Below are 16,403 nucleotides of genomic sequence, written 5' to 3' on the forward strand. Positions count from 1 at the left end.
CTCGAAACCAGGCCTTTGGCGGGGCTCACGCCCTAACTCTGCGGGGATCTACATGATTGTATCGATTGACCTCGTATTTGGGACCCCCTAGATGCCGCCAAATTTTCTACATGGGGGCATTCATAGTTCTTTCGTGCCAACCTCGTGGATGCTTGGACGAGCAGCTAGGTCTATTTTGTCGTCACACGGAACTCCTCTCCGGTTTCTGAAGATCTATATAGCCTCATTCCCCTTTTCAGTTTACGCTGTCCGTCTACCACATCTGCCGTCACAGCCAAACTTCCATAATGTACATTTTCTATTCTCTCGCGGCCGTTGCCGCCCTTGCAGCAGCCAGTCCTCAAGGCATCCCAAGCAGCATACCACCCGTCTCGAAAGCCCCCAACTTCCGCATCACCGCAGCATTCGCCCAGGACTCGCCGCTCAGCGAAGTCGCAGGAGGCTGGAATCTGACATCCTACCACATCACGCCCTGCTACGACTACGCCGTCTTCACGAATCACACCGGCCGCACCTTCTATGCGAATGGCACCGACGAGCAATTCGCCAACCACACGTCCAACCTCCTCAGCGACGGCGGCACACCGCCCTGGCCATGGGGAACTGTTGTCGCCGCCGCGAACGCCACCGATGACGAAGGGCGGAGGCCCGTGTATATCAACTGCGGGCAGGGCACGCCGGGGTTCCAGGTCGCGGACTGGCCGGGGACGGTGTATTATGGCACCGGGACGTTTTACGTTTGCAATGCGACACTGCTGTATGGACCTGCTATTGCGCTGTATTGGAGGAAGAAGGTGGACCAAACGCCGGAGGGATGCGCGAATGTAGAGTTGCAGGCTTGGTGCTTGGACGATGATACGGAGCATGAGTTGCAGAGAAACTCGACGTGTTATGGGACGACCCCTTACCCCCCGAGGCTGCGCTGAGGGACATGGTGATGGTGATAGGGAGGCTTCGAGGTGGCTAGGCTGTGCGCCTCTAACGGACCCAGAATGGCTGCGCAGGCTTTCATGCTGATTCATCCGAAGGGTGGGACTCTATTTCCGTCCGAAAGTCAATGGAGTCCCACTTCGATCACGTGCTTCATGTGCCATCTTAGTCATCTCCTTATTCTCTCTTCCTATAAATTCGCCCTCTACAGCACCTATTATTCTCCACTCCTTCATGCCCCTGCCGCTCTAAAATCACGTCGTTCTTCAACTCTATGCGCTCCTCCTAAAATATCCTCCAAGCTACACCTATGTCTCCTCTTTGCCCCTGCGTCCCAACATTTCTCCAAAATTGTCCTGCAAACGCCGATAGGGTGGCCGACTTCTCTGTGGAAACCAAAACCGGCTCTACCATTTCGTTATGCTCGGACCTGAGGCATATTGAAGGTCGGCATCCTGGGGCGGCGTGGCTTTTCGAAGCGTGGAACAAAGGACTAGACGAAAGAACTTACGTGCTCGATTAGGCTCCGAGCTACTCATACAGTCCAAAATTTATGCTACGACCACTTCATGCCTCGGCTGGGCTTGATGCACTACTGAAAACAACTCCGCCGCTGGACATGGACGTCTCGGAAAAACAACTCCGCTACTGATCATGGACGTTTCAAAGTGCCTAAAAAAAGGAAAGGACGCAATGTATGGGGCTCCGAATGGAACCGCACTACAGTTATGGCGGAAAAACTCTCGGGAAGATAGCAGTGTTTTCTGTGAGGCGGTCCGAGCCCGGCCTACAGAAGGCGCGATGGCATCGACGCATGGCGGTTCGAGTCGACCGGACTTGCGCTCGCAGATCCAGTCGAGGAACCCAAAAGCACGACATACCCTCCCATGGACTCTGGGACCGTGGCTCTGCTGGCTGGCTGAAGCAGGGTATATAAAGCCCTCCTCCCTTTCCAGAATCTCTGCTTTCTTTCCACCACATCTGCATCACTGAGAATGAAACTGGATGACAGCCTTCTACATGGAGCGGAACTAAAAACATCGCTCGCTTCACGCCATGGCTCTCTGCCTCTGGCGGGCTCTCGGACTCCGAAATAACATGCAGGTAATCCGCATGCTTTGCGGCTCTCGAACGCGCCGAGATTATGTATTCACCTCGTCTGGCTATAAAGGGGGTCGTGTGTCTGTGTCGAAAACGCAAGCTGGCGGCTTTATGGCCCGGCTGGGAAGTGGACTAAAAGTTCACGACGAAGCTGGTATGGAACCTGGGGTTTGGTTCTTGACACGCTTTTTGTTGTCGAAGTTCCTTTTGGATCGGAGAATGCTTGATTGACGCGGTACTAAAAGCCAAGTTCGTCTCGTTCATGGACCGGTCCTCCTTCCCCTAGCGGCGGCCTATCTGAAATTCCTAGAAGAAACTCTCCATGCCGGTGTGGTGGACCAGAAACGACCTCCAGCGGAGTTCATGGGGAACCCGAAACCAGCCTACTCAGCCCTGATGAGTACCCTCTGCCCTGCGTCTTCAAACGCATTTAGAGCCAACTCATGAACAAGGCGTGGAGTACACAGACAATCAGATACCCTCTCCTTACGCAGTGCCGACGAAGGAAGGTCATATAAAACCCTCTACTCGCTCCTTCTCCTTCTCTTCACCAAGCGATGTCGGAGACTACTAAAACCAGAAAATGTTTAGGATATGTGCTCGGTACCAAAGGCGACAATGGTCAAGCACATGTTGGCCCGGTTGCTGCTCCCTTTCAAAGCGGTCAGTGCCTTTATTAGTATTGAGAGCATTTGAAGAAGCGCTAGAAGCGGCCTATTGCTACATCTAGAACATGCGTCTGGTGCGCATACTAAATCAGAAAGCGCCCTACCGTGTGACTCCGGAAACTTGGCCTCGATCTGACTTCACTGGAAGATGGGAATTTTCCTGGACGTCTGAAGGACCCGCATCGTCACCCTATGTCTCCCGGATAGCCAAAAGAGACTCAGTGTATGTGCTCAAATTGTCTCATCGCTCCTATCATGCTTCGTTAGCATCCCCACCGCTTACATCGAGGTCCACGGAAAACGAAGGGTACAAATCGCTCGTTGTTTGTCTCTGGCTTCTTCACAGCCAGCTCTCCCGGCTCCACTAAAACCAGAAACTGAGCGATACAATGTGTTGCTCCAAAGGAGCAGCAGGACGCCTCATGGAAGCTTTTTCTTCTGGAAACTTGATTGCCACTTCTCCTGTTTCCAAAAATGTGATTCGCCAGTCGTATGAGGGTCGTCAGCGTGGTAAACCCGCTAAAAAGCACTTCTTATAGCATTATGCTCGCAGAGTCGAGAATCGCAGATGATGTTGACATATGGTTCCACCAAAACCACATATAGCATGGGCGATGCCTTGCTCAAGAAGGCTCTAGCCATTCAATTCATGGAGCGTTCTTCTAGAAACCACCTTCTGAGCTTGTCATGCTTTTAGAATCCGAAGCTCATAGTGTTTATGAGAAGCACTGACTTCAGAAGTAATCCAGGACAGAAGCATGTGTGGAGGCGGGCCGAGAAAATTCAATACTGCCATTGAATGTCGCCAGATCATGATATCGGGGGGCGCTTGACCCGATCGCCGAAATCGACCTGAGATCTCTGGCCGATCCAGTGTTGTTTTGTCTCCTTTTGGAATCATTGAGTCGGTGGTGCTACGGAAGAGCGACTCCGTTCCCGCCGCAGTCCCCCTGACTGCTCCCGATCTATAAAGTCTTCCTTCCCCAGCTCAGTCTTCTACCTCTTCACCACTAATCCTCGCCTTATTGGTCTCGCTAAAAGTATCGCCAATGCCAATCCATGCGCTCCTTCTAAACAGGACCGCATCCTATACCATAGAAGACGTGCAATCCTTCCCTGTTCCTGAACAAAAACAAGGAAGATTCTCCGCCATGTCCGACTGTTCGCTTCTCTTTCTTCCAAAAAAGGGGCGTCCACGACGTTCATGGTGGGTGGACTACGGACATACTAGCCATTCAGCCAAAGAGCCAGAACGAGCACACATGGGCCTCATGAACACGTGGACCCAAAGCGAAGTTACAGCATTTCTATGCTCGCCTCCTCGCCCCTGAGCTCCGGGGACCAATAAAAGAGAACCACAAAAGACAACATGCTTCGCCGTCCGCCCTATCCATCCAAAAAGCTCAACTTCACATAACATGCTCTTGGAAGCAGCTCGAATATATACTCTACCGCCAACCAAATAGCTGGCTCCAAAGTTGTATCGACCGAGCGCCTCCTAAACTGCAATGCAGCCCTCCTCACATCCATGACCCTGCAGCATCATGCACGTCCTCTCCCTACCTCTCTGCCGAGTCCAACAGCGCACATACATACACTACAATACACCCTACCATACCCTTCATAGAACCAACACATCGATGTCATGCTCCCTCCTCGGGGAGGTATAAAACCCCAACCCAATCCTCACCCTTCAACTTCTTTCCTTCCTTCCGAACAGTTCACTCGTTCCAAAACTGCTCCAAAGCAATAAGGAGATACGCGCCATGAGCCGCGCTCCAAAAAGGACAGACCGCCTACACATGAGAACGACGGACCGACCTTCGCCTTCTTTGACGATCACAATCTGCAAAGCTAGCATTCGATGTCCCGGCTGCCTCTTTTCGTGCTAAAAAGAAACAAAACTCTGCGCATGTGGCAGAGCTGCGCCTCCTCCCCACAGAACCGAATGGAAAAGGCTTACACTACATGGGCGCTCTGTTGTCAGATTCCCGTACTTCCTCAGATGAAGTGCGGCTTCTCCAAAATGGTTCTGCGATAGAGGCATGTGTGTTCTTCCAAAAACCAGAGAAGCGTTTGCAAGTGCCGCGGGCGCCGCGCGCACAGCTACCCCATTAGAGGAGAAAGAAATGGGGAATTCCTCATGTCAGGATGATTGCCATTTCCTCCCAAACAAAGTGACGAGGAGCAAGCACTATGGATGACGATTCTATGGGTTCGGATGCGAGCTGAAGACGATAGCAAGGTCGAAAATGGGGCGTGCGGCGCGGTCACCTTGGGGTTCTGGCGATGGGTTCGAGACGAGATGACGGTAGACTGCGGTGAGGATCAGCATCAAGTCTTAAAGCTGATCCTAGACACTATCATGGGAGGGATTCGCCCCAGTGAAGAAGTCACCTCAAGCCAGTAAGTACGCCGAGCAACGCCATGGAGTAGGTACCGGATCTATGACTGTCAGCCCCGTCAGCCCAGCCCAAGCCATCCCAGCTCGCCCATGCCACGCTCACGTGCCGCGATCGGTATTATAATACTGCGAGGCCATTCCAATCCACAACGCACGTCATCGAACGAAAGCACGCAAACACAATCGCTCTTCTCCAGCCCCGTCTCCTTAAAGCTCACAAACAGCTTCCGTACCATACTCCCAGCCTCGCGCCAGCAGATAGTGCGCCTCGGCTTAGTAGTATTGATGTATATCTGCCGAGCAGTCAATCAGACGCCTACCGTCGCCAACGAAACCATCTCCAAGCACCATCTACAGGCTTATCCCGATCACACGCCTCGTGATCAAGCATCCAAGGCCGAAGATTCCTATTAGGAAAGTCGATAAACTCTTGCGCCAGAAAGGGCATCTCGCTGAGGCGCTGCTGACGCAAGTGGCTGGCTGAAGCCACCCGGTCTCCAGAGGCCTAGAACTCGGCGTGCAGCTGTGGAGTCCATGGCGTGCAGCAGGCTGCATGAAGAAAGGAAGCTGAAGGGCTAGGCTAGCTGAGTCAAATGCTCTTGTCAGTAATGTCCCTCGCGTAGAAGTCCGACGATGCATAGAAGCCTCGGATGGCGGGGCACACACATTCATTCCTCCCTACCTACCCCTCACTCCGAGCCCTAAAGCCCGCCCTATCTCCGACTCCTTCCACCACCACCACTCACCTGCTCCTCACGACCTCCCCCGCACACAGCACCAGCTGCTCACTGCTAAACCTCTCGATATCGCCAAACACATCGCCCGCCTCCGCGCCCTTGGCGGCCTTGTCAAACGCCTCCAGGCTCTCCCACACCAGCACGCTGTACGGGCTGTCCGGGCCGAGCTGCGTGACGCTCCACCTCTTGAGGCCGTATTTGGCCCACGAGGACGCGACGAGCGGCATGTGTGTCGACAGGTAGTAGGCCATGTTGAAGGTTGCGCCGTCTTTGCGCGGGTAGAGGACGCTGGCCTGGGCGGGTTTCGTGGTCATGGTGAATTCGCCGGAGTTGTGTTGGGGTGGTGATGGTTCTGCGGGGGTGTGAAGAGCGATGGTGAAGCTGGAGTTGGAGGCTCGCGGGTATGTAGTTGGAATCACGACTGAATGGTTAGTTGGGCGAGTTCGTGGAAAGAGGGGCGGGTATATGTAAAAGAGTTGGTGTGGCGTAGTTAGCGATCAGCCCCACGTCCCTTCATCTATCCGACGAGCACCGGAGCCATTCTGCCAGCCTACTCCACCGGCTTATCTGTACAGCTGTAAGCCGATTCCGACAGGCCAGGCTGGTTAGCTGAGATGCGGGGAACTCGGATTGCGCGTGCATGGTTGAAAAGCAGGCGGCCCGGACCCACACCAACCGGACTAAAGCGCATTGTAGCAGGGGCGAATTGATCCGAGAAACTTGTGGAATGGTTTGCCGCTGAATATCTACGGGTATCATGCGCGCCTGGTATTAAAACAGATCATTTCCAACTTATCCGCCCATGGAGATCAAAGCCTAAATCTCAACGCCGTCCAAAGGGTTTCTTCTTCGGTTCCTTGACCATACTCTTTTTCGTCACCACTACTGCTTCGCCGCCTGCTTTGGTCTGCTTCTGGGGGAAACCGAAGAATGGGACTGGGATGTCGTCTCGCAGTCCGGCAATCCTTACGTCGCCCCATGTCCGGTCGGCGATGGGGGTGGTAGGAAAAGAGGTCTTAGCCCAGACAAATTCCATCCGGTCCATGCCTTCGAGGCGCAGGCCAACGACCATGTGTACTTCTTGTACGATAGTGGCTTGCAGCTGGGGCGGCGAGAGCAGTCCGTTGATCTCCGGCGGCTTGGGCTTGACATACTTGACGGCAATGCTCGTTCGTTGCCCGATCACGGCTTCGAGGATCCCGATGGACGGTGTCGGACCTACAAACTTCTCTGGCAGCGGGGTCTTCACGAGGAGCCCGTCTTCCTCATGGGTGCAGTCCGTCAGGCGGAATCGAAGCTTGGGATCGAGGTCAACGGCGGCGTCGGATAGTCGTCCGCCGTCAATGGTGCACGAGAGCCCGGATTCGAAAAAAAGCTGTAAAGTCGGGAAGAACGTGTTCATGGTCCAATGTATGATTCCTATACGCTGCTATTGGTCTCTGTCCGCAATGCTGTACCGAGTGAACACGTACTCTCACCCACCAGAAGGCTTGCAGGTATTGTCTTGCCGAATTCTGCGGTCCGCATCAAGTTCACCTTTGGCGGGACATAGGCCTTGGTTATCGTCTCCACGGTTGTCGCATCATTCCCTCGATAGTCGTCGTCCTTCCGCAAGCCCTCGCTGAGTTGGTCTTGATTACCGTACGGCTTGTATCCACGTCGTTGGATTTCGTGCAGTAGTTCTGCGTTCGGGCATCGATAGTAGTCCATGCGGTATCAGGGAGCTATTCAGAAAGATGTTAGCTGGGCGTCTACGGATTTGGACTAGCGTAGTGTGGTTGAGCGGGTCGAAGCGGGTATGGACAAGTGTAGAGAGTATGGCCCGTGAAAATATTTTCACGAGGACAGCAGCCCCGGAGAGCCGTCCAGAGTGAATGGTGAAGGCCATTTCGCAGTAACCGTCAGAAGATTGGAAGTGCGGTTCTGGACGAGTGTTGTGTGTTTTGCTCATTTCAAAATTAGTGACGTGAAGGAAAGCACGACTGTAGATCGCGAGGGCCTAGAAGGAAAGCGCGTCCTTCGCTTCAACATTTTATACTCTACCTAGGTAGGGGCAGCCCTCTGGAGCGTGAAACCTCCACCCAAGCATTCTCCATACTCCTGTCGACGCATGTAAGTTTGGAGTCGAGCACCGTGTCTCAGTTCGAAATTTCAACGTCGGCATTGAATGGATCACGAAGTCCCGGCTACGGTCGCGCCGCCGGCGAGGCCTTCCTCAACTCAGAGTACCAAACCCGTCGACGTCTTTCTGGGAAGGCGAACGCTGCCGGACGACGAGTCGACGAGTCGACGATGGGATGGAGGCAATACTGGATGGAAAGAAAACTCTGACAGCAAACAAACAGTCATCTCTACCAACCGCCTGGCCAGCGTCGCAACAACAACCCATCGCCGAAGAGATCCACTCCACATCGGTCACCGCGGCGAGGACCGGTGAGCATTTTGAAGGACTCGACGCTTCACTCCACCGGCGCCGAAGATGTGGATCTGCACCCTACCACATGCCCAAAACGGCTAGCGCATCCGCAGCATAAACGAACCCTCACCGCCCCCAAGCTCCCAAGAAACATCGTCACGACATCGTTGGCACGCCGTTCGATCGCTAAAGAGATGGGCGCGGCAAGCTTTTAACCTCCGTTGCCGCAAGGAGAAAGAGATCGCGATGTTTCATCGGTGGCTTTCAGCCTCACCGCGCTTTTCGGCCCCTGCGAGCGGAGTGGAGCGCGTAACGCGAGGGCGGAGTGTCGGTCGATATGCACGTTTCCGCGTAGGGCTGTGCACAGGGTGGAGAAGCGTAACATGGGAGACGTTGCGCAGCGGGAGAGCGTGTTGCTACGCCTGGACAGGCGGTGATGCTAACTGCTCGGCCCATGGTTCGGCGCGTGGTTTGGCGACTAGATACGAGCGGGCGGACCGTTTTCCGTGTTCGTTTCAAGGCGGGGAGGTGGCGATGGGACGTTAGATACGAGTCTAGGCGGATCTAAGATCTCCTTAGACCGCTGGCTCTCCTCAAGGTTTGTGACTGCAAGCGCTTAGACGATGCGCCCACGGTACATCTTTGAGAGCGCTTGAACGACGCGCGGAATGAGCATTCCAAAATGCTCAACAGTTTAGGCTTTATTGACTAGGGCGACAGCGAGAGGCCCGCGGATATTTCTTTTAAGTCTCGGACGAACAAACAGTCTTCCTGAACAGGTAAATGGGGAGGTTGGACAGTCATGCGTTCATCAAAGAGCCTCATGCGGCTCCGTCCCTCAGGAACGGCCCTTGCTTAACATCTCGCGTGCGGAAAGCCGGAAGCAGTACTGCATCCTCTCCTCACCGGCGCAGCGCTCGTTACACATGTTCAACGCACGGCGGAGGAGAAGGGCTCTCGGGATCTTGGCCGTCCCACGGGTAGGGCTGCAACAGGCCACGGCGAGCGTGCCGGTGCGAGTCAAGAGGCTAGCGACATGCCTGCCAACTGACGGCATATGCAATCCGCCTATGAGGTCGGCGACGCGTGCCAGGGCGCCATTGACTCGGGCTTGAGGAGCCGAAGGGGGAGGGATTGCTGGCCAGGCTATCAACCTGCGGCGGGAAATCGCAGCGCTGGATTTCGCGGGGTAAGCCGCCATCGCGAGAGCCATGGTCATCGCGGAAGGGGTGTCGCTGCGCTTCTAGCACGCGAAGGGCATGGTGAAGGGCAGTAGATGCCCGTATCGAACGTTTCATGTCCTTCGAGAAGAAGCTAATCGGAGAATGCGTGCCTCGCGCATACATTGGGCATAGCGGGCATCGCCCGAGTGGGTTGTGGTTGGGTACACGGCGATGGGGTCTGCAATTCGGAGTCCGATGACTGCCTAAGCGCCAGGCTGGGCTTGCAGCTCTCCTTGCTAGCGACGTGCATGGAGGGCGTGAGATTCGTCATGGAGGCAGTCTGACGACCTGCAACCTGAGCGAGAATGCAAATCACAGGACAGGCACGCCCTTGGGGCCTTTCATGCTGCGAAGACGGGTCTCTGGGAAGTCCAGCGGTGAGGGCGCGATATGAACAGATGGACGGCGGGCTAAGGATAGAAACATTCGCAGGGCGAAGCCGAATTGATTGCAATGCGTGTAGACAGTTACATTGAGTACAATCTACGCTGGCCCAGGGCGGCTTGGTGTGATTGGCGGCGCGCGCACACATCATCAGCCTGTGTGCGTTGCCTCGCCGCGACCCCTGCACCCATGCACGCACCCCCAGGCGGATTACGGACGGTCCCCTCGCGCTGGCTCTGGCGCAGGCCTCAGCTTCAGCCTAGCCTACGCTTTTCAGCCCTCTGCCCCCGTCGTCCCGCCCTCCATAATCCCACTGCATTCCTGCCATGTAAGCTCGACCAACCGCGGCTGCACTCCGCATTTACGAACCCTCTGCCACCTCACCCTCTTCTCTTCTTCTCTCCCATTCAGTACATGCCGATTGAGAAGAGACGCAGCCATGGGCAAACTGGAGATCATGTCCCACGAGCACCTGGAGCTGCTCCGTAGCTCGGCCTTCGAGAGCGAGCACGCACAGCTCTACGACACATCCTACATGCAGCACGAAGCCGCCGCGCTGGCCCTCGAGCAGGAAATCGAGCACTCGCTCGCCAGCATCTCCCCGGACGAGAACGCGGACGAGCACAGGCGGATCGTGAAGACGCAGATTACCATCCACCGCGAGCGGCAGCGGGCGCTGCGGCCGCACCTGGAGAGCGGGAGCGGCGTCGTGGACGAGGAGGGGAACGAGTGCGTCTTCGTGCCGGCGCCGAACCACTGGGGCGCGAACGGTGATCTGGACGAGGAGAGCGGCAGTCTGTCGTCGGTACGTCCAGCCCTCCTATGCTCTTGGCAAACCCAGCTAACGACCCCAGGTACACAACCTCCTCACCTGGCAAGCCAGCTACTCGCCCATGTCCTACACGCCGCTCTACGAAGAACTCCCCTCGCCCGACATCCCCTACTACACGATGCTCGACCCCTCCCAGCCGCCCATGACCTACCACCTGCACCGGACGCGCGAGTGGAGCACCTCCGGCTGCCGCAAGTACATCTACACGGCGCGCGAGTACAGCGACAAGTACTCGCTGTACATGCTGGAGGCCTCGCACCGGGGCGACAACCAAATGACGCAGGCAGACTTCTTCCGCGTGGCCGAATACCCGCAGCACTGCATCTCCGTCCTGCTCTCAGGCATCGACAAGCGCGACAGCAAGGCGGCCTACAAGTCGCGCTGCATCCGCCTGAGCGGGCCCTTCTCCACCCCGATCAAGGAGTACCCGGACCGCCAGCAGAAGATCCCCTGGAGCCCGCGCCGCTTCACCTACGGCGGCCGCAAGTTCGTCTGGAAGCCCGGCGACCCGCACGACGACGTCATGCCCGAGACCCTGTTCGAGTTCCAGCGCGACTGGGTCAAGCCCGGCAGCCGCAGCGGGAAGCGCATCGACGACGCCCGCCCGACGAAGCTCGTGTGGGGCGAGAAGAGGCGGAAGGGCAAGGTCGAGAGCTACACGATTCATTTTGCTGGCGGCGTCGATCAGGTGTTCCGCGAGCTGCTGCTGGCGAGCCAGATGGCGCGGCAGGTGTGCCTGTTTACGGCGATGGAGTAGTCGAAGCCCATCTTCCCATCTTTCTGTGTTTTTCTTTTCTTTGTTTAGCGACGGCGACTAGCGAGCGCTCTTTGGTACGGAGCGGATCGGATGGCACTGTTATGATATGACATCAGCGGGTTGGGTTACTTACGGCATTATTGGGATCAAAGGGGACTCGGGCATGGATACCAGGCGTTTTTCGGGACTCCCGCTCCAGCGAGCGAGCGAGCGAGCGGGCCTTGCGGAATACTCATCTCTTGGAGTATTCATTCATTCGACATCGGATCGGATCGGATCGGATCGGATATTTCTTTATCCTCTATTCCTACCGGTCATTTTACTGGTTGGTTGCGTTCGCTCGCTGCTACGGCAGCCAGCTAGCTAGCTAGATAGCACAGCACGCTCAATTGACAGACAGAAGTCAGCTCATCAATCTCGTTTCATCGATTGTATTCTTTCATTTTCATACTACAGACACCTCGACATCCAAGCAGCCGATGAGTCCAGTCTCAATCACTCACCCAGCTCACCCCCCAACCGCCTCCCAAGCACTCAACGGATCCGCCCAGATCTCCCACCACCCAATCCGCCCTTCGCCATCAAACCCGCTAAACCGATACACAAACGTCTCCTCCCACCCCCGCCCCGTCTTCTTGCTCATAAACCGCCCTTTGCCCACTACACTCACCATCCCGGCCTCAGCATCCACGATAAACCCCTCCGGCCCCGGGAACGCGTCCGCGGGCAGCTGCATCTCCAGCGTCGCGGACAGCAGCTGGAAGTACTCCTCGCAGCCTTGGACGCCGGTGAAGGTTTTGCCTAGGAAGGGCAGGCGCGAGGTCGCCCAGGCGGGACCGTGCTCGGTGATTTGCGGGCTGGAGGGGGTGGAGGAGGTGAAGTAGGTGCTGAGGAGGGTGGTGGGTGTGGGGGGAGAGAGGAGGGCCTGGCAGAAGGCGTGGCTGGTTTGGCGGAGGAGGGTGGTGCGTTGCTGCTGCTGGGGGGTGGGAGACATGTCGACTGTTGTCCTATCTTGCCTGAGAAACGCTTCACACCCGAGGAATGGTCCTGGAAGGCTAAACAGCGTATGACAGGTACACCTCCAAGCAGCAGTGCAGTTCAACTCGCACGCCGCACGTCAGCGTGAAAGATGCTGACTAGCGGTCCGAAGAGCCCCGGTGGCGTGGTCCCTCCGCCCTCGTATTGGGTTCCTCGGGGCGGGTGGCTTGCGGGGGCGCAACAAGCCGTGCCTCTCTATCGGCGCGGCGTCGAACGGGTACGCAAGGCTGGCTGGTAAAAAAGCAAAAGGAGGCCTGGGACGGGGGCGGGATTATCTGCGATGCGAGGTGTGAGATCCAGGTGTGTAAGAATTTAGGGGATGTGTGAGGGGATTTCTCCTGGAATTCACGCGAGGTTGCCGCGTGCTGTTGAGCAATTGCGCGTGGAGATGGGGACTGGGATTGCTGGCTGGATAGGGGTAAGGCTGCGAGGTGTGCGGTGAGGGATGGGTGGTGGGAGGAATTACGTCAGTGAGGCTGGATTATGTAATCCGTGGTTTCCGTATCCTGAGGCAGAACGTTTCCACCTTCGACTCAACTGCAGGTGGTCTTCACGCTGCACTTCGCATGCAAAGAAGACAATCGGGCGTGGAGATGCGACAAACCTGTTTTCGACACTCGACACCTACAAAAGCCTGCTCGCGACCCCATAGGCCTCCCACATTCTGCATCGAACTCGCGCCAACAGCGAACGCCTCCATGAAGGACTTCCACATCTCCTCTTTTCGAAGCATATCGCGAGAAAGACTCAGTTTCAAGCCCAACTCACTGAACACCGATGCCCCAAGGCGTCCCAGTCATTGCATCACCAAGCAGACAGCTAAGCTACTTCTACTCCACCACCGTAGCTATACAGCACCCTGAAAGCGTGCCTGCCTCGGTATAGGCACAGCAGCTCGAAAAGTCCGGATGACATTCATGCGCGCAGATGAGATGTCGTCGGCCCATACACAGACAGCCGAGACAAACAGAAACAGCCCCCACAGCCGCAGAGAACACACCTCATCAATCTCACGCATTCGCAACCACGGTCTGACATTTTGACGTTGACTGACAGGAGTGCATTGCGCACGCACGCGCAACCCCTCACCCTCACGAGGCTCATCGGCGGCTGGGTATATGCACGCTTACATTATCTCGCGTCGCGAGGCGCATTTCTCCGCCGACAGTAGCGCAGAGAGCGCCAGGCGCGATATAGAAGTGCCGGCGGTGCAGCGAAGATCTCGAGCGAGCGGGTTATCAACAGTCACGGATTGATCGATAGGGGTGAGCGCATGCCACGAGGACGGCAATCTATCGCGGGCTGGGGTGCTCGCAGTGGCTGCTTCAACGGGTAGGTGATCACCGCTGCAGATGGGCGGCCACGAGGCCTTGTGCAGGGAGCATACAGTCGGATCTCAGGGTTTCCGACGAATTGTGCGAAGGGGTTTCAAGGGTTGGGCTGATGGTGGGTGGACTTGGGTTCGTGAAGGCTGACGTTGTGCGACGGGAGGCTGCGGATGGCGAGGAAGGATTCTATACGCCGCGTGGAGGGCGTCGGCACATCGTGAGCTAGTTTCGATTCAGGGACGAATATATTGGATCTTTCCGTGGTACTTTGGTCTCTTCGGCCGGCGTTTCTCGGTCTCGAGTTTTGCTCCGGCTTCTCGTTCGCGATTGGGATACCTGTTCCAAGGACGGATCCGGAAGTCTATCCGGATTGTAGTCGATATCCCAACTGAAATAGGGGCGCGACATTGAGGTTGAAGAAAGGTAGGGTCCTCCATAGGATGGTTTCTCTCGTAGACGAGTGTAGGTCCTCTCATTAGGCTTCGATGGATTCTTGCCGCGACGACGATTAGATTCGAAGACTTGTTTACCTCCGCAGCTTGCAAAGAAGCGGACTGGGTATTCTCTACATTTTGCTATAGCCAGTCGACCCAGCGAGTCTTTGAAGAACGCCATTGCTCGTGTATTAGGGAGTTCAATGTCTACAACCCCGCATACGCTAGCTTCTTTTGGGACCCCCAGGCGGACCGAGGCTAACAGCCCCTCTACGTCGCTTACTCGAAGCTCACCGCAACGTTTCTCTTTGCATGCCAAAATGTAGGGACTGGACACCTCTCCGTTGAAAGAATACATGGAGTGGAAGACTGCGCATACACAATGTCCGGTATCACGAAGACGAAAACCCACCATGATCTCGACGATGGCGCACTTGGGAGGTATCTCCAGCAGCATATTCCAGCCTTGAAGCTTCCTATAGTATCAACGAAGATTGGATATGGGCAGAGCAATCCGACGTACTTTGTCGACGATGCGAATGACACACGGTACATCCTCCGGAAGAAGCCATCTGGGACAATCATCTCGCCGGTAGCGCATCAAGTCGATCGGGAGTACAGGGTTATAAAAGCACTAGGGACTGTGGAAGGCTTCCCGGTGCCCAAAGTGTATTGTCTGTGCATGGATCTATCGGTCATTGGGACGGCTTTCTATGTATGTCCTTTCCACCCTGTCATGTGCAACAATTTCCTCTCTTCCAGACATATCGCCTTAGGTACATTACCAAGCTCGGGAAGACTGACAACAAGCAGGTAATGGAGTACGTCCAAGGCCGCATAATAACCGATCCGGACCTCAAAGACCTCTCCCCCACCGAGCGCCGCTCCGCCTGGTTCTCCCTCGTCGCCACCCTCGCCTGGCTGCACTCCATCGACCCCGACTCCATCGGCTTCCAGGGCTTCGGCAAGAAAACGGGCTTCTACACCCGCCACTGCAACACCTTCTCCCGCATCGAGGCCCAGCAGGCCAAAGTCAAAGACGTTACCACTGGCGAGGAACTCGGGCGCGCACATCCCCACTTCGACGAGATCGTAGATTACATTAGACGAAACGTCCCTTCTGATCGCGCTAGCATCGTCCATGGAGACTACAAGTTCGACAATGTGATCTTGCATCCGACGGAGCCACGCGTGATTGCGATTCTGGACTGGGAATTGAGTACGATTGGCCATCCGCTTCTGGATACTGTGTATGTCGTGGGTCCGTATTGGAATCGCGCAAGTCTACCCGGTGGACCTGCTGCGAAAGCGAGGGACGATCAGGGCGGCGAGGTATATGATGTAGAGAATCAGAGGAAAGCGGGAATGCCGGGTATGGACGAGCTCATGGATGAGTATAGCAGGATTGTGGGGTGGGATCCGAGGAGGGATCGGTGGGAGGTTGCGAAGGTGTTTCATCTGATGAGGGTGAGTGTGGCTATTTTGCGCACCGCCTTGATGGGTAGAAAGGGATGGGAATAGGGAAGTGTGGGCTAATGCGTGAACAGGGCGGCACGATTACGCATGGTATTCAGGCAAGGACGATTAGTGGGCAGGCGAGCAGCGAGTTTTCGCACACGTACTTTGAGCATACGAGGAGGAGCTTGGATGCTGCGTATAAGATGGTTAGGGAGATGAAGGGGAAAGAGAAGGCGAGGAGTAGCTTGTAAGGCGACAGTACGGTAGGCGGGCAATCGGGAGTGTCTGAGAGGCGTGGAAGCCTTCCAAAAGTAATGCCGAGCGTGAACAGAGATTACGCAAAAGCCATATTGAGCGGCGATTTTGCACCTAGCCCGGGTGGTGTTGATGATTGTATATGTATACAAACAACGATTGCCTTCAAAAAGGTAACAGCGGAAGATCTATGCAGTGCTTGCGCTGGAGGTGCCCAACACCACAGGCCACTAATCCTAGTAAGTCGACGTGGACGTCTTTCTCGGACTTGAGCGCAGCAGGCTGGCCTTGGCCACATCATGCCGGCAAACTTCTCCCCACCCCTCCGAAGCATGACCCCCACATGCGGCGTCGTTCAAGGAAGCTTTTATATAATCTTATACATCAGCGGATAAGGCTCTGCAGAATATCTGAAGCTGATTGGAACGGAACTCCGGG

The 16,403-nt window shown here is 55.8% G+C and overlaps 8 protein-coding genes across 8 annotated transcripts; 4 read left to right on the plus strand and 4 right to left on the minus strand.

Annotated features, from left to right (window-relative positions):
- Window positions 1–287: 287 nt before the first annotated feature.
- On the plus strand, window positions 288–926 carry BU26DRAFT_560875 (uncharacterized protein; the record flags this gene model as incomplete). Its single annotated transcript, XM_033832846.1, has 1 exon — window positions 288–926. The coding sequence occupies one exon, from the start codon at window positions 288–290 to the stop codon at window positions 924–926; it is 639 nt and encodes a 212-aa protein (XP_033688588.1).
- Window positions 927–5,048: 4,122 nt separating this feature from the next.
- On the plus strand, window positions 5,049–5,635 carry BU26DRAFT_225616 (uncharacterized protein). The gene has a single exon (XM_033820799.1). It carries the CDS (start codon window positions 5,194–5,196, stop codon window positions 5,515–5,517), a length of 324 nt encoding a protein of 107 aa, XP_033688589.1. The 5' UTR covers window positions 5,049–5,193; the 3' UTR covers window positions 5,518–5,635.
- A 5-nt stretch (window positions 5,636–5,640) lies between these two features.
- On the minus strand, window positions 5,641–6,408 carry BU26DRAFT_225641 (uncharacterized protein). The gene is made up of 2 exons (XM_033820801.1): window positions 5,770–6,408; window positions 5,641–5,687 (listed from the first exon to the last, which is right to left on the minus strand). The coding sequence occupies exon 1, from the start codon at window positions 6,152–6,154 to the stop codon at window positions 5,846–5,848; it is 309 nt and encodes a 102-aa protein (XP_033688590.1). The 5' UTR covers window positions 6,155–6,408; the 3' UTR covers window positions 5,641–5,687; window positions 5,770–5,845.
- A 291-nt stretch (window positions 6,409–6,699) lies between these two features.
- Window positions 6,700–7,553, minus strand: BU26DRAFT_387496 (uncharacterized protein; the record flags this gene model as incomplete). The annotated part of the gene is made up of 2 exons (XM_033822666.1): window positions 6,700–7,259; window positions 7,313–7,553. Coding segments are annotated over 2 exons (801 nt in total), but the record flags the coding sequence as incomplete, so codon positions are not given.
- Window positions 7,554–9,094: 1,541 nt separating this feature from the next.
- Window positions 9,095–9,475, minus strand: BU26DRAFT_501744 (uncharacterized protein; the record flags this gene model as incomplete). The annotated part of the gene is made up of 1 exon (XM_033826587.1): window positions 9,095–9,475. The coding sequence occupies one exon, from the start codon at window positions 9,473–9,475 to the stop codon at window positions 9,095–9,097; it is 381 nt and encodes a 126-aa protein (XP_033688592.1).
- A 683-nt stretch (window positions 9,476–10,158) lies between these two features.
- On the plus strand, window positions 10,159–11,874 carry BU26DRAFT_225625 (uncharacterized protein). The gene is made up of 2 exons (XM_033820800.1): window positions 10,159–10,668; window positions 10,718–11,874. The coding sequence occupies exons 1-2, from the start codon at window positions 10,303–10,305 to the stop codon at window positions 11,450–11,452; spliced, it is 1,101 nt and encodes a 366-aa protein (XP_033688593.1). The 5' UTR covers window positions 10,159–10,302; the 3' UTR covers window positions 11,453–11,874.
- On the minus strand, window positions 11,870–12,879 carry BU26DRAFT_515917 (uncharacterized protein). The gene has a single exon (XM_033828203.1). It carries the CDS (start codon window positions 12,444–12,446, stop codon window positions 11,961–11,963), a length of 486 nt encoding a protein of 161 aa, XP_033688594.1. The 5' UTR covers window positions 12,447–12,879; the 3' UTR covers window positions 11,870–11,960.
- Window positions 12,880–14,287: 1,408 nt separating this feature from the next.
- BU26DRAFT_515919 (kinase-like protein) lies at window positions 14,288–16,065 on the plus strand. The gene is made up of 3 exons (XM_033828204.1): window positions 14,288–14,967; window positions 15,066–15,719; window positions 15,800–16,065. The coding sequence occupies exons 1-3, from the start codon at window positions 14,635–14,637 to the stop codon at window positions 15,959–15,961; spliced, it is 1,149 nt and encodes a 382-aa protein (XP_033688595.1). The 5' UTR covers window positions 14,288–14,634; the 3' UTR covers window positions 15,962–16,065.
- Window positions 16,066–16,403: the final 338 nt, after the last annotated feature.

Source organism: Trematosphaeria pertusa (assembly GCF_010094035.1).
Source record: "Trematosphaeria pertusa strain CBS 122368 unplaced genomic scaffold BU26scaffold_3, whole genome shotgun sequence".
NCBI lineage: Eukaryota > Fungi > Ascomycota > Dothideomycetes > Pleosporales > Trematosphaeriaceae > Trematosphaeria > Trematosphaeria pertusa.

What these genes read in the sequence shown, in the direction of transcription:
- BU26DRAFT_515919 (XM_033828204.1), top strand. Translation starts at nt 14,635, where the DNA reads ATGTCCGGTATCACGAAGACGAAAACCCACCATGATCTCGACGATGGC. An exon ending in TCATTGGGACGGCTTTCTAT is followed by an intron (nt 14,968 to 15,065) that starts GTATGTCCTTTC and finishes GACAACAAGCAG; the next exon opens with GTAATGGAGTACGTCCAAGG. An exon ending in AGGTGTTTCATCTGATGAGG is followed by an intron (nt 15,720 to 15,799) that starts GTGAGTGTGGCT and finishes ATGCGTGAACAG; the next exon opens with GGCGGCACGATTACGCATGG.
- BU26DRAFT_225641 (XM_033820801.1), bottom strand. Translation starts at nt 6,154, where the DNA reads ATGACCACGAAACCCGCCCAGGCCAGCGTCCTCTACCCGCGCAAAGAC.
- BU26DRAFT_515917 (XM_033828203.1), bottom strand. Translation starts at nt 12,446, where the DNA reads ATGTCTCCCACCCCCCAGCAGCAGCAACGCACCACCCTCCTCCGCCAA.
- BU26DRAFT_225616 (XM_033820799.1), top strand. Translation starts at nt 5,194, where the DNA reads ATGCCACGCTCACGTGCCGCGATCGGTATTATAATACTGCGAGGCCAT.
- BU26DRAFT_225625 (XM_033820800.1), top strand. Translation starts at nt 10,303, where the DNA reads ATGGGCAAACTGGAGATCATGTCCCACGAGCACCTGGAGCTGCTCCGT. An exon ending in AGAGCGGCAGTCTGTCGTCG is followed by an intron (nt 10,669 to 10,717) that starts GTACGTCCAGCC and finishes TAACGACCCCAG; the next exon opens with GTACACAACCTCCTCACCTG.